The sequence below is a fragment of the Artemia sp. Qi Xiang Cuo genome, chromosome 9 (genome assembly GCF_049724085.1).
Source record: "Artemia sp. Qi Xiang Cuo chromosome 9, ASM4972408v1, whole genome shotgun sequence".
In the NCBI taxonomy this organism is placed as follows: Eukaryota; Metazoa; Arthropoda; class Branchiopoda; order Anostraca; family Artemiidae; genus Artemia; species Artemia sp. Qi Xiang Cuo.
The window spans coordinates 29,186,696-29,199,902 of record NC_142802.1 but is presented as its reverse complement, the minus strand read 5'-3'; the positions used below and the strand labels follow the sequence as shown (position 1 = coordinate 29,199,902).

At 37.9% G+C, this 13,207-nt stretch overlaps 1 protein-coding gene across 2 annotated transcripts in view; it reads right to left on the bottom strand.

The window, feature by feature from the left end:
* homer (protein) overlaps positions 1–13,207 on the bottom strand; it is a 58,152-nt gene that overhangs the window by 6,888 nt on the left and 38,057 nt on the right. For both annotated transcript variants that reach the window (XM_089094447.1, XM_089094448.1), the window contains exons 6-8: positions 7,121–7,299; positions 4,631–4,812; positions 2,049–2,203 (exon numbers count right to left, since the gene is read on the bottom strand). In XM_089094447.1, coding sequence (XP_088950573.1) covers positions 2,049–2,203; positions 4,631–4,812; positions 7,121–7,299 — 516 coding nt within the window. The remainder of the gene's footprint in view (positions 1–2,048; positions 2,204–4,630; positions 4,813–7,120; positions 7,300–13,207) is intronic.

Here is a 13,207-nt window from a genome sequence, read left to right as displayed (position 1 = left end):
GCACCCACAATGGTTATAATATCGGCAAAGGAAGAACTCCTCCTTCGAAATATTAAGATTTTCTTATTATTAAAAGTTTGTTGATTATTCTTTGTCCACTGGTATTTAAAAATATTACACCCATTTTTCTATATATTCATTAGTTTGAATATAATCTTAAGCACACTCCCATGGTTAGCACGAGGCTGCAACCCCTGCGATGTCTTCAAACGAACGCCAAAGAATTTCTAGTTAACATTTGAGTTGTTTTTTTAGGGGGGTCCCTGGAGTTGATGTCTCCATCAACTCCATGGAGTTGATGTGTTCGGAATTTTTGTTTGGAGTTTTTTTTTAGCACGAGTAATTTCATTTTTATTGATGGTTTTCTTTAAAACCAGATTGTGTTTGGAGTTTTTTTTAGCACGAGTAATTTCATTTTATTGATGGTTTGCTTTAAAACCGGTTCGTGTTTGGAGTTTTTTTTAGCACGAGCAATTTCATTTTTATTGATGGTTTGCTTTAAAACCGGTTTGTGTCTGGAGTTTTTTTTTAGCACGAGTAATTTCATTTTTATTGATGGTTTGCTTTAAAACCGGTTCGTGTTTGGAGTTTTTTTTTAGCACGAGTAATTTAATTTTTATTGATGGTTTAACAAGATAATATAAAATGAACGTAAATAAGATAAATGAAACGATTTATATTGTCTTTTGGAATATTCTTCTACGATTATGCTGTTCGACCCTTTGGTGTTATTTCTCCTTTTGATTTTCGACTTTTTTTTTGTCAGACCTTGACAATGACCTTTAATAAAGTATTTCCTTAAGAGTAAAACACTGAAGTAGCCAAACAAAGATATTGGCTTTCAAACAATGAAACTTATCAAAGGTCTAGAAAATGATTTCTATCTAAAACACTACTCTTGATCGAAAATGGCTATAATTTCATATATTTGAATAAGCCATTCATGAGATACGCCCTTTTGACAACCTGTATGCAAAGAACATTTTTTGTTATTTAGTTCAACTTTCTCCTCAATATTCCCTGAATATTTCACCTTCACACCCTTAGCCTTAGTAGCAGTAGGAGCAATAATAGTTGTGGCGGTAGTAGTATTAGCAAGTACAGTAGTAGCAGCATTAGTATGCAGATATCGCCTTTTGGTCAGTTGAACATCCCCTCATCATGCCCTGGAAGTTTATAATTTAATACGCTAAGCCATTCCTAAGATATATCTGATGTGCCCTTACTGGCGGCATGCAAATAATGTGGTTTGATTTAGTTCAATTTACCCCGCAACATTTCCTGAAATTTCACCTTAATATCCTTAGCCTTAGCAGTAGTCAGAATAGCAATAGCAGTTGTAGTAGTGGTGGTGGTAAGAGTAACAGTATTAGTTGTAGTAGTTGTAGCGCGCATATATTGCCTCTTGGTCAAGTGTTCTTCCCCATCATATCCCTTGAAAACTCCAACTTAATACCCTAAGCCCTTTTGACAGTCCGCATGCAAATAATGTGTTTTATTTAGTTGAATGCCCCTGAACTTTTTAGATACAAAAAAAAACGTGTCCCCCCTTCCCCGATAAAAAATAGCATCCACAGTGATAGAGTTATTAGACCTTTCAACCATGCTGAACAAGACGACTGTCTCAAAATTATGATCAGACCGCTTTGTGGAAAAAGGTGTGTGGGAGGGAAGCTGGTTGCCCTTCAATAGCTTCTGACTCTAAAGAAGGGCACTAGAACTTTCAATTTCAAATCGAATAAGCCCCTTAACAAGTTTCTAGGACAACTCCTAACATACGAAGTCCGTTGGTGAAAAAAAAAATATATGATAATGTCCATGAAATAACCAGAAGCTGGCAAAAACTCAAATTATCTTATGAACTCTTTTATTATTGTTCCTCAGTTTGGTTTTCAATAAATAAAAGAAAAAAAAATAGCATAAATGAATTTCAAAATAAATCCAATCAATCATATCTATACTGACATCCATTTTTTATGGTTGGAATTTTCCATGAAGATGGAATATACTTGCTGAAGAAAATACAAAATAATTTTGGATTAAATTACCTTAAAATTTTCCATAACAGATAATGAATCTTTTAATTCTGTGCTTAGATCCTTAACTGTTTCATCCTTGGTCCTCAGTTCTGTTTCCAAAGAATCACATTTTAATCGCAATGTTGTTAACTCCTTCTTAAGTTCACTGCTGTTTAAGTCATCTCCTGAAACAACAAAGTTGCATATTATATAACATTTGAGACAAGTATTAGTTTATGATTCAACGGGTAGGGATGGTGAAATAAGACTAGAGGGCAATAAATTTCAATTTTTCTTTTTTTGTATCTTTTCGTTCTACCGGCAGTGCTTTGAATAAAAACAAGCCTACTAAATAAGTAAGTGAATCACCGTCATTGTTAAATTACAAAATGAATTTAAACATAATAGTTTTTCCGGTTTACGATATAGGTCATTTTAAACTATTTGGTGAATCACGTATTACTCCTGTCACTTCTTCTTTAAACGAATAAAAACTACTTCAAGTAGGAGTTTAGCTTATGCCCACACCCCCTTCTTCTAACCGTAAAAGTTCTAAAGGCTTTTGTGTCATTAGCACTTTACTGAAAACAAATGATACTATACGCATTTTTTTGTGTGTTAAAGATACCACATCGAGTTCCACCTCTGTCTACATTGGTTGAAAATTGATGTCGTGTGTACCGTGTTTACTCTTCAAATTTCAAGTTCAGATATGTTGCCTAGATATGATGTTGACCATAATGTAATTATTCTTATTTTTTTATTTATTTATTTTATTTAATAAAGGAAGAAGCCATAGGCTTGTCACAATAACTACTATTATTATTATTTTATAATATTATTATTATTATTTAAATCTTACTATCTCGATAAAAATCCTGACCTAAAATTAATGTCAGAACAGCTCTCATACGTATCTTGCTTGTCTCCCTTGTTTGTTAAATTTGACAGCTACTGACTTTTTTTTTACATGGCTACCTGAAAGGACTGATGATTATCAGTATCTGTTCAAGAGCTTAAACAGAGTTACTGATTTTACAGAGTTAAAGACTTAAACAAAGGTACAGAATTTACTGATTGTAAACAGATACTTTACAATAAGTAACAAGTAAATGGTCTTAAAAGATTCAACATTTGTCAGCAGAAAAAAAAAAAAAAAAAAAACAGAAAAATGCCACAGAATCCGGGCTTCCGATTTTGTGCCTATACAGCGGCCGGCTGAATGATGCTTCGAAGAAAGTCTTTTGTGTTTGATTTTCTCGTTTACTTTTTTCTTTCTTTCATATACTCCTCCTTCTTATTCGTTTTGTAAGAGAGGGCAGAAATATATTATTATTAATATTATAATATATCAAGTTTAGCTCTAAAATGTTTTAACTGACTAAATTATTTTTACAAAAAAAAACAAGTTGAATAAGAATTATTTTTAAGATTTCAGTATTTTTGGTTATCCATTACAAATGATTACTATGAAAACAATGAAAAATAAAAAAAAATAAAAAAATTTCCTTTCGTGATTGAGCAACTTGTCGCCGACAGCGTAAAACATGAATGAATTTGTTTTGTACTGTTTAATTTTTTCCGCATTGTATACGCCAGAGACAGTAAATCTTGTTCTTCAATCAATACTTTATTTAAAAAGAATGGAAAACTATCCCCCCATATCGGACTTATCTTATGTATAAGCAGTGAATAGTTTTATTCAGATGCATAGCATCAAATACTTATTTCGCGAAGTAGACTTTTAAGGATGAAGATGACATATGAAGAACCAGTTCATCTTTATTTCTTAACAGAAAAGGCCCAAATTTTAACTAACATTTAAATCTTAAACAAAATCAAATAACTGATAGCGTCATTAAAGCGTCAATTACCCAGAATTCAGTTTAGTCAGCGTTCATTACCCAGAATCGGTTTCTGTCTGTTTTTGACGCAAAAAAAACGGCAATATTCTGCTCAGTTAAGGAAGAGGATCATAAGTTCATGAACAATGCTGCACCTACCAGCAGATAGCAATGTGAACTTGAACATTGCTGCACATAGAACGTTGCTGCACCTACGAGCACATAGCGATATTAACCTGTTAAAGACGTAAACATTTTTGAACACCTTACTCCATCTCATCATGTGAGTTTCAACTTTGACTGCCTTCCAGGAAAATTCAATTAAATATTGAAATAATTGTTTCAATAAGTTCACCGAAACCCAACCTGGGGGGGGGGGTTCTACCTTCCGTAACACCCTTGTAACTCCTACTTTCCGGACATTCTTAAGAATGGCCAAACCACCTTAGCCGCTTTTACAGAGTGCGATCGGACAACTTTCTAGACTATACTTTGAATACTTTGAACGATCAGAAGACAAAACGCAAAAAAGGGCAAACCAAAGCAAATCCAAGAAGAATTATAATTTGTCGAGGAGTATCTATTATGATTCTTATTTTCAGAGCACCCTTTCCAGAAAGTTCTTTGAAAAGGTATAAATCTAAGAAAATAAATGCACTTTTGTCTTTCTGGTGCACCCATCGAAATTAATATCCATTTCTACCCGTCCAGAAGAAAACGAAATTTCAAGCTAATAAAAAGGAAATGGCAGAAACAAACCAACAGTACCTTTGCTCGTTTCTGCATCTAAAAGCTTTGATTTCAACGCGACGTTTTCTTCCTTAAAAGCTTGCAACTGCCTCTTCCACTCTTCGACATTTGCAGTTGATTCCTGAAGCGCTGCCGTTAGCCTGGCGTTATTACTTTTCAATGTTGCCAGCTCAACTTCCCATTTCTTTGCATTTGCTGAACTGAAATATGACAAAATAAGTAATACTTGTAAAACTAACCTCAAGTAACATGTCCAAAGTCTAATATCCTAAGACATCAAGTCACAGTATCTTAAGCAATTTTTGGTGTATCTTTACAGAATCACTTTTCAATATTTCCTTTATTGTACTTGACCAGAAATATTGCTTATCTTGGCTTTTCCAATGGCATTTCATTGAAATTTAGAACATGATAATGTAAAGTATCTGGTGGGGAGGGAGCTGAAACAGGTTCCTCGTTGCCTTTGGAAACATCCCTTAACAGGAAAAATTTGAAAGAAGATGGCAAGTATTTCTATTAATAATTTGGTTACGCCTAGGTCAGTGTTTTCTCTGGGTTTAGAGGGGCTAAGTTATGAAATTCATTAGGTGGGTACATTAAAGTAGTAGTGATGTAAGTAGATTTAAAAGTCTGTTGAAAAATGAATTTTAATAATTATAAATAACTATGATTTTAATGATTCAATAGGATGTATAATAGTTGTTGATTGTTAAGTTAGCAGATTTGTTAAAATGACTCAAAATATATTGGAAATCCCCGAAAAGATTGTCATAACCCCGAAGTTTCCAAGAGGCAGTCCCAAAGATTGCTCTTTGTATATGCCTAAAATTAGAGCACAAAACAGGTTTTTGGCTGAAGCAATTCCTGATATATTTTATCCATATTTTGAAATACCTCTTTAAATCTTCCCTTTGTCCTAACTTCCACCAATAGATACAAATCAAAAACCTGACGAATTTCAGTCGACTATACATTTGTTTTCCTCTGAAAAATTGTGCCAGAAACCTTTTCCCTGATATTTTTTTTTTGCGAGCCTTATTTCTACCAACCTTCAATTTACCTATTGAAAAATTGTCAGACCATTTTCCCCTAAAAGATTTTCCCCTACGAAATTTTGGTTTTATGAAATTAATCAATTTATTTTCTGAACAGGTCATACCTATATTTGTATTACAAGTAACTTGGGTTAATCCTGTGACAGCATTGCAAAATATATCACGCTTTACCATTCACCAAACTAATCCAGCAAGAATAAGAACAACATAAAACAAGAATAAAGATCCCTTGGAGCCATTACTGGCACATAGGACGTCGAAACCATATTTCAGTTGGTTTGTCCGTTTTACAGGGACAAGTAACAAGCTTGTCTTCAACCTTGCGGCAGCAAGGACCGATCTTGGGGCCCTGTATTTTCAAGCAGAACATCAATCCGCTATTTTACCTCAAGGACAAAGAACAATAAATTACGGATAAATACATCAATCACAAGAAGCACAACAATTTTACGATTCAACAGCTCCTGATGTTTTTTTTTTTTTTCTTCTCGTCGTATCTTTTACATAAAGGGAATATGAAACAAGGGTCCGGTAATTTTATAGTAAAAAATCATTTATTTAACACAGATATATAAATAATTTATCCTTTTCAAAATACTGTCGTTCCGAATCGATGCACGCTCTATGGCATTTTACCAACCCCTCTTGTGCTTCTTGAATGGTGTCAGTGGGGACTTCTTGTAGGAAGGTTGCCAAAGCATCTTTTATCCCTTCTAGCATGCCATAATGATATCCTTAGAGCGATCTCTCGATTATCGGAAATAGAAAGAGTTCCGGTGGGGTTAAATCCGGGCTGTACGGCGGCTATAGAAGCATAGCAACGCTTATTTTTACTACCAACGTGTAAACAATAAGTGCAGAGGTGCGACTCGATGAATTATCGTGGTGTAAGATTCAATCGTCTCAAATATCTTTTCGGGATCGTCGACCCCCGTGCCTAAACCGATATAGTACTTCACAGTAATGCCAGTTGTTAACAGTCTGTCCTTTCAGCAGGTCCTGACACTTTTGGAGACTCTGGACCTTTATTCTGTCAGTGAGAACTTTGGGGATCATTTTTGCGCACACTTTGCTGAAGGACAAATCCTTGGATAAAATCCGGTGAACCAAAGTTTTCGGCCTATTACTCATGTCAGCTAATCTCCAAACATAAGAAAAAACCATAGGGCGTCGAAACCATATTCCAGTAGGTGGGTCTGTTTGACAAGGATAATTAGCAAGTCTATCAACCAGCAAGGATCGATCCCTGGGTTCTGTATTCCTAAGCAGGACATCAATCCGTTGCGTTACCAAGGGTGAAGAAAAATATATTACGGATAAATACATCACTCACAAGAACTACAACAATTTTGCATCCTCACTTCTTTTTTTCCCTTTTTTACGTCTCTTTTTATATAACGTCTATTTTAAAGCAAATTTTGTATTAAAAAAAGAAAGAAGCAATAGTAAATACCTTTGAGCAAGGGCTAGCTTAAGCCGCTCGTTTTCGTATTTCAACTGTGCTTCGACAGCACCAGATGAAGGAGCTGGAATTCCGCCCAGTAAATTTTGTGAGGAAGAAGAAGCGTTCGTTGTTACAGCTGCAATGTGGTTCTTTTCTAAGTTTTTCTTCGTCGGGCTTTCCAATGTAGACTATATAAAAAAGTATATTCAAAAAAGGAAATCATTGGCAAGCTATGCACATCTGCAAATAGGACGAAAAGAATCTCCTTGAAGATGGACGTTGTATGCCTCACTCAATCGGAAAATTTGGGCCTAACTATATGACGTACCTCTTCATAAAAAAAAGTCAGGTCCCCCTCTAAAGGTCGGACCTGTGTGCAAAGATTGATCAGCATGTCAGATTCTCAATCAAAATTTGTACTTTCAAAACTTAATAGCTACAATTGAAGTCTTAGCAGTCAGTTATAAACCATCAAACGAACGAAATAGTGGCTTGTATGCATCATAGGCAGTGCGCTAGCGCTGCCTAATTAAAGAACGATGTGGGCACAATGTGTTTTTGTTGTCTTTTTTTTTTTCTCCATACCCGGGCACCTCGTATCAAAGGAGTCGTCGTAGAAACTTCAAAAAGGGCTCATTCGATTGGAATTTGGAGTGCTAGTGCTCTTTTTAACAGTCAAAATTGATTGGAGGGCAACTAGTCCGCCCCCCCTCCCACGCCCATCATTCCCCCAAACACATCCAATCAAAATTTTGAGATAGCCATTATTTTCAGCGTAGTTGATTTCCAGATAGGAAATATTTTTTTAAGGAGGATACTCCCCCACAATCCTCGGGGTAAGGGTTTTAAGTCATGCCCTTATGGCATATAATATTAATTTTGACACACTGTACAGTTTTTTTTTTTTTTTCTTTAAGGCAGGGCACTTCAGAGAGAGGGCTCGTCTCATAAAATTAAAAATGGTCTCATTTGATTGGAAATAGAGAGTTATATTGCCCTTTTTAATAGTCGAAATTGATTGGAAGTCATCTTGACCCCCCCCCCCCCAACCTCACGCTAATCATTCCCCCAAACACATCCAATCGAAATTTTGAGATAGCCATTTTGTTCAGCGTAGTTGATTTCCAGATAGAAAATGTGTTTTTGAGGAGGACACTCCCCCACAACCCTCAGGGCAAGGGTTTTAAGTTATGACCTCGGGGCATATAAGGTGTTTAGAGAAGGTGTTGTCGTAGAAACTTCAAAAAAGGCTCATTCGATTGGAAATTCAACGGGCTAGTGCCCTTTTTAATAGTCGAAAGTGATTGGAGGGCAACTAGCCCCCCCCCCACGCCCATCATTCCCCCAAACACATCCCATCAAAATTGTGAGATAGCCATTTTGTTCAGCGTAGTTGATTTCAACATAGAAAATATTTTTTTGAGGAGGATACTCCCCCCAATCCCCAGGGCAAGGTTTTAAGTTATGCCCTGGGGGCATATAAGGTTTTTATAGAAGGCGTTGTCGTAGAAACTTCAAAAAAGTCTCATTCGATTGAAATTCAAAGGGCTAGTGCCCTTTTGAATAGTCAAAAGTGATTGGAGGGCAACTAGCCCCCCCCCCCCCCCCCCAACGCCCATCTTTCCCCCCAACACATCCAATCAAAATTGTGTGATAGCCATTTTGTTCAATGTATTTGATTTCCAGACAGAAAATAGGTTTTTCAGGAGGACACTCCCCCTCAACCCTCAAGGCAAGGGTTTTAAGTTATGCCTAGGGGGCATATAAGGCTTTTATAGAAGGCGTTGTCGTACAAACTTCAAAACAGGCTCATTCGATTAGAAATTCAAAGGGCTAGTGCTCTTTTTAATAGTCGAAAGTGATTGGAGGGCAACTAGCCCCCCCCACCATGCCCATCATTCCCCAAAACACATCCAATTAAAATTTTGAGATAAGCATTTTTTCAGCGTAGTCTAGTTGAATTCGAGATAGAAAATACGTTTTTTATGAGGACGCTCCCTCACATCCCTCAGAGCAAGGGTTTTAAGTTATACCCTGGGGGTATACAAGGTTTTATATAAGGCGATGTCGTAGAAACTTCAAAACAGGCTCATTCGATTGGAAATTCAAAGGGCTAGTACCCTTTTTAATAGTCGAAAGTGATTGGAGGGCAACTATCCCCCCCAAGCCAATCATTCGCCTAAAAACATCCAATCAAAATTGTGAGATAGCCATTTTGTTCAGTGTAGTTGATTTCCAGATAGAAAAAATGTTTTTGAGGAGGACACTCCCCCCAACCCTCATTGCAAGGGTTTTAAGGTATGCCTTGGGGGCATATAAGGTTTTAATAGAAGGCGTTGTCGTAGAAAATTCAAAAAAACCTCATTTGATTGGAAATTCAAAGGGCTAGTACCCTTTATAATAATCAAAAGTGATTGGAGGGCAACTAGCCCCCCCCCACGCCCATCTTTCCCCAAAACACAACCAATCAAAATTGTGAGATAGCCATTTTGTTAAATGTATTCGATTTACAGATACAAAATATGTTTTTGAGGAGGACACTCCTCCGCAACCCTCAGGGCAAGGGTTTTAAGTTATGCCCTGGGGGCATATAAGGTTTTTATTGAAGGCTTTGTCGTAGAAACTTCAAAAAAGGCTCATTCGATTAGAAATTCGAAGGGCTAGTACTCTTTTTAATAGTCTAAAGGGATTGGATGGCAACTAGCCCCCTCCCCACGCCCCTCATGCCCCCAAACACATCCAATCAAAATTGTGAGATAGCCATTTTGTTCAGCATAGGCTAGTTGATTTCCAGATAGAAAATATGTTTTCTAGTAGGACACTCCCCCACAACCCTAAGGGCAAGGGTTTTAAGTTATGCCACAACCCTAAGGGTTTTAAGTTATATAATGTTTTTATAGAAGGCGTTGTCGTAGAAACTTCAAAATAGGCTCATTCGACTGGAAATTCATAGGGCTAGTGCTCTTTTTAATAGTTGAAAGTGATTGGAGGGAAACTACCCCCCCCCACGCCCATCATTCCCCCAAAGACATCCAATCAAAATTGTGAGATAGTAATTTGGTTCAGTGTAGTTTATTTCCAGATAGAAAATATATTTTTGAGGAGGACATTCCCCCATAACCCTCAGGGCAAGGGTTTTAAGTTATCCTCTTGGGGCATTGAAGTTTCTTATAGAATATGTTACTGTAGAAACTTCAAAAAAGCCTCATTCGATTTGAAAAACAAAGGGCTAGTGCCTGTTGTAAGCGTCAAAAGTGATTGGGAGGGAAACTCGCCCCCCCCCACGCCCATCATTCCCCTAAACACATCCAATCAAAATTGTGAGATAGCCATTTTGTTCAGCGTAGTTGATTTCAACATAGAAAATATTTTTTTGAGGAGGATACTCCCCCCAATCCCCAGGGCAAGGTTTTAAGTTATGCCCTGGGGGCATATAAGGTTTTTATAGAAGGCGTTGTCGTAGAAACTTCAAAAAAGTCTCATTCGATTGAAATTCAAAGGGCTAGTGCCCTTTTTAATGGTCGAAAGTGATTGGAGGGCAGCTAGCCCCCCCCCCCCCAACGCCCATCTTTCCCCCAAACACATCCAATCAAAATTGTGTGATAGCCATTTTGTTCAACGTATTTGATTTCCAGACAGAAAATAGGTTTTTCAGGAGGACACTCCCCCTCAACCCTCAAGGCAAGGGTTTTAAGTTATGCCTAGGGGGCATATAAGGCTTTTATAGAAGGCGTTGTCGTACAAACTTCAAAACAGGCTCATTCGATTAGAAATTCAAAGGGCTAGTGCTCTTTTTAATAGTCGAAAGTGATTGGAGGGCAACTAGCCCCCCCCCCACCACGCCCATCATTCCCCCAAACACATCCAATCAAAATTGTGAGATAGCCATTTTGTTCAGCGTAGGCTAGTTGATTTCCAGATAGAAAATATGTTTTCTAGGAGGACACTCCCCCACAACCCTCAGGGCAAGGGTTTTAAGTTATGCCCTAGGGGTATATAAGGTTTTTATAGAAGGCGTTGTCGTAGAAACTTCAAAACAGGCTCATTCGATTGGAAATTAAAAGGGCTAGTGCCCTTTTTAATAGTCGAAAGTGACTGGAGGGCAACTAGCCCCCCCAAGCCAATCATTCGCCTAAAAACATCCAATCAAAATTGTGAGATAGCCATTTTGTTCAGTGTAGTTGATTTCCAGATAGAAAAAATGTTTTTGAGGAGGACACTCCCCCCAACCCTCATTGCAAGGGTTTTAGGGTATGCCTTGGGGGCATATAAGGTTTTAATAGAAGGCGTTGTCGTAGAAAATTCAAAAAAACCTCATTCGATTGGAAATTCAAAGGGCTAGTACCCTTTATAATAGTCGAAAGTGATTGGAGGGCAACTAGCCCCCCCCCCCCCCACGCCCATCTTTCCCCCAAACACAACCAATCAAAATTGTGAGATAGCCATTTTGTTAAATGTATTCGATTTCCAGATACAAAATAGGTTTTTGAGGAGGACACTCCCCCACAACCCTCAGGGCAAGGGTTTTATAGTTATGCCTTGGGGGCATATAAGGTTTTTATAGAAGGCGTTGTCATAGAAACTTCAAAACAGCCTCATTATATTGGAAATTCAAAAGGATAGTACCCTTTTAAATAGTCGAAAGTGATCGAAGGGCAACTAGCCCCCCCCCACGCCCATCCTTTCCCCAATAATATTCAATCAAAATTTTGAGATAGCCATTTTGTTCAGCGTAGGCTAGTTGATTTCCAGGTAGAAAATATGTTTTCTAGTAGGACACTCCCCCACAACCCTAAGGGCAAGGGTTTTAAGTTATGCCCTGGGGGCGCATAAGGTTTTAATAGAAAGTGTTGTCGTAAAAACGTAAAAATAGGCTTATTCGATTGAAAATTCTAAGGACTAGTGTCCTTTTTAATAATTAAAAGTGATTGGAGGGCAACTAGCCCCCCCCAACTCCCATCATTCCCCCAAAGAGATCCAATCAAAATTGTGAGATAGTAATTTGGTTCAGTGTCGTTTATTTCCAGATAGAAAATATATTTTTGAGGAGGACACTCCCCCACAACCCTCAGGGCAAGGGTTTTAAGGTATGCCCTGGGGGCATATAAGGTTTTTATAGAAGGTGTTGTCGTAGAAACTTCAAAATAAGTTCATTCAATTGGAAAATCAAAGGGCTAGTGCCCTTTGTGATAGTCAAAAGTGATTGCAGCGAAGCGGGCCCCCCCACACCCATCTTTTCCCCTAACACATCCAATCAAAATTGTGAGATAGGCATTTTGTTCAACGTACTTGATTTCCAGGTAAAAAATAGGTTTTTAAGGAGGACAATCCCCCACAACCCTCAGGGCAAGGGTTTTAAGTTATGCCCTGGGGGCATATAAGGATTTTATAGAAGGCTTTGTCGTAGAAACTTCAAAACAGGCTCATTCGATTGGAAATTCAAAGGGCTAGTGTCCTTTTTAATAATCGATAGTTATTGGAGGGCAACTAGCCCCCCCCCCCCCGCCCATCTTCCCCCAAAAACACCCAATCAAAATTTTGAGATAGCTATTTTGTTCAGCGTAGTTGATTTCCAGATAGAAAATGTGTATTTGAGGAGGACACTCCCCAACAACCCTCAGGGCAAGGGTTTTAAGTTAAGCCCTGGGGGCATATACACTTTTTATAGAAGGCGTTGTCCTAGAAACTTCAAATAAGGCTCATTCGATTGGAAATTCAAAGGGCTAGTGCCCTTTTTAATAGTCGAATTGATTGGAGGACAACTAGACCCCCCCACGCCCATTATTCCCCCAAAAAGACCCAATCAAAATTTTGAGATAGCTATTTTGTTCAGCGTAGTTGATTTCCAGATAGAAAATGTGTATTTGAGGAGGACACTCCCCAACAACCCTCAGGGCAAGGGTTTTAAGTTAAGCCCTGGGGGCATATACACTTTTTATAGAAGGCGTTGTCATAGAAACATCAAAACAGGTTCATTCGATTGTAAATTCAAAGGGCTAGTGCCCTTTTTAATAGTCGAAAGTGATTGGAGGGCAACAAGACCCCCCCACGCCCATCATTCCCCCAAACACATCCAATCAAAATTTTGAGATAGCT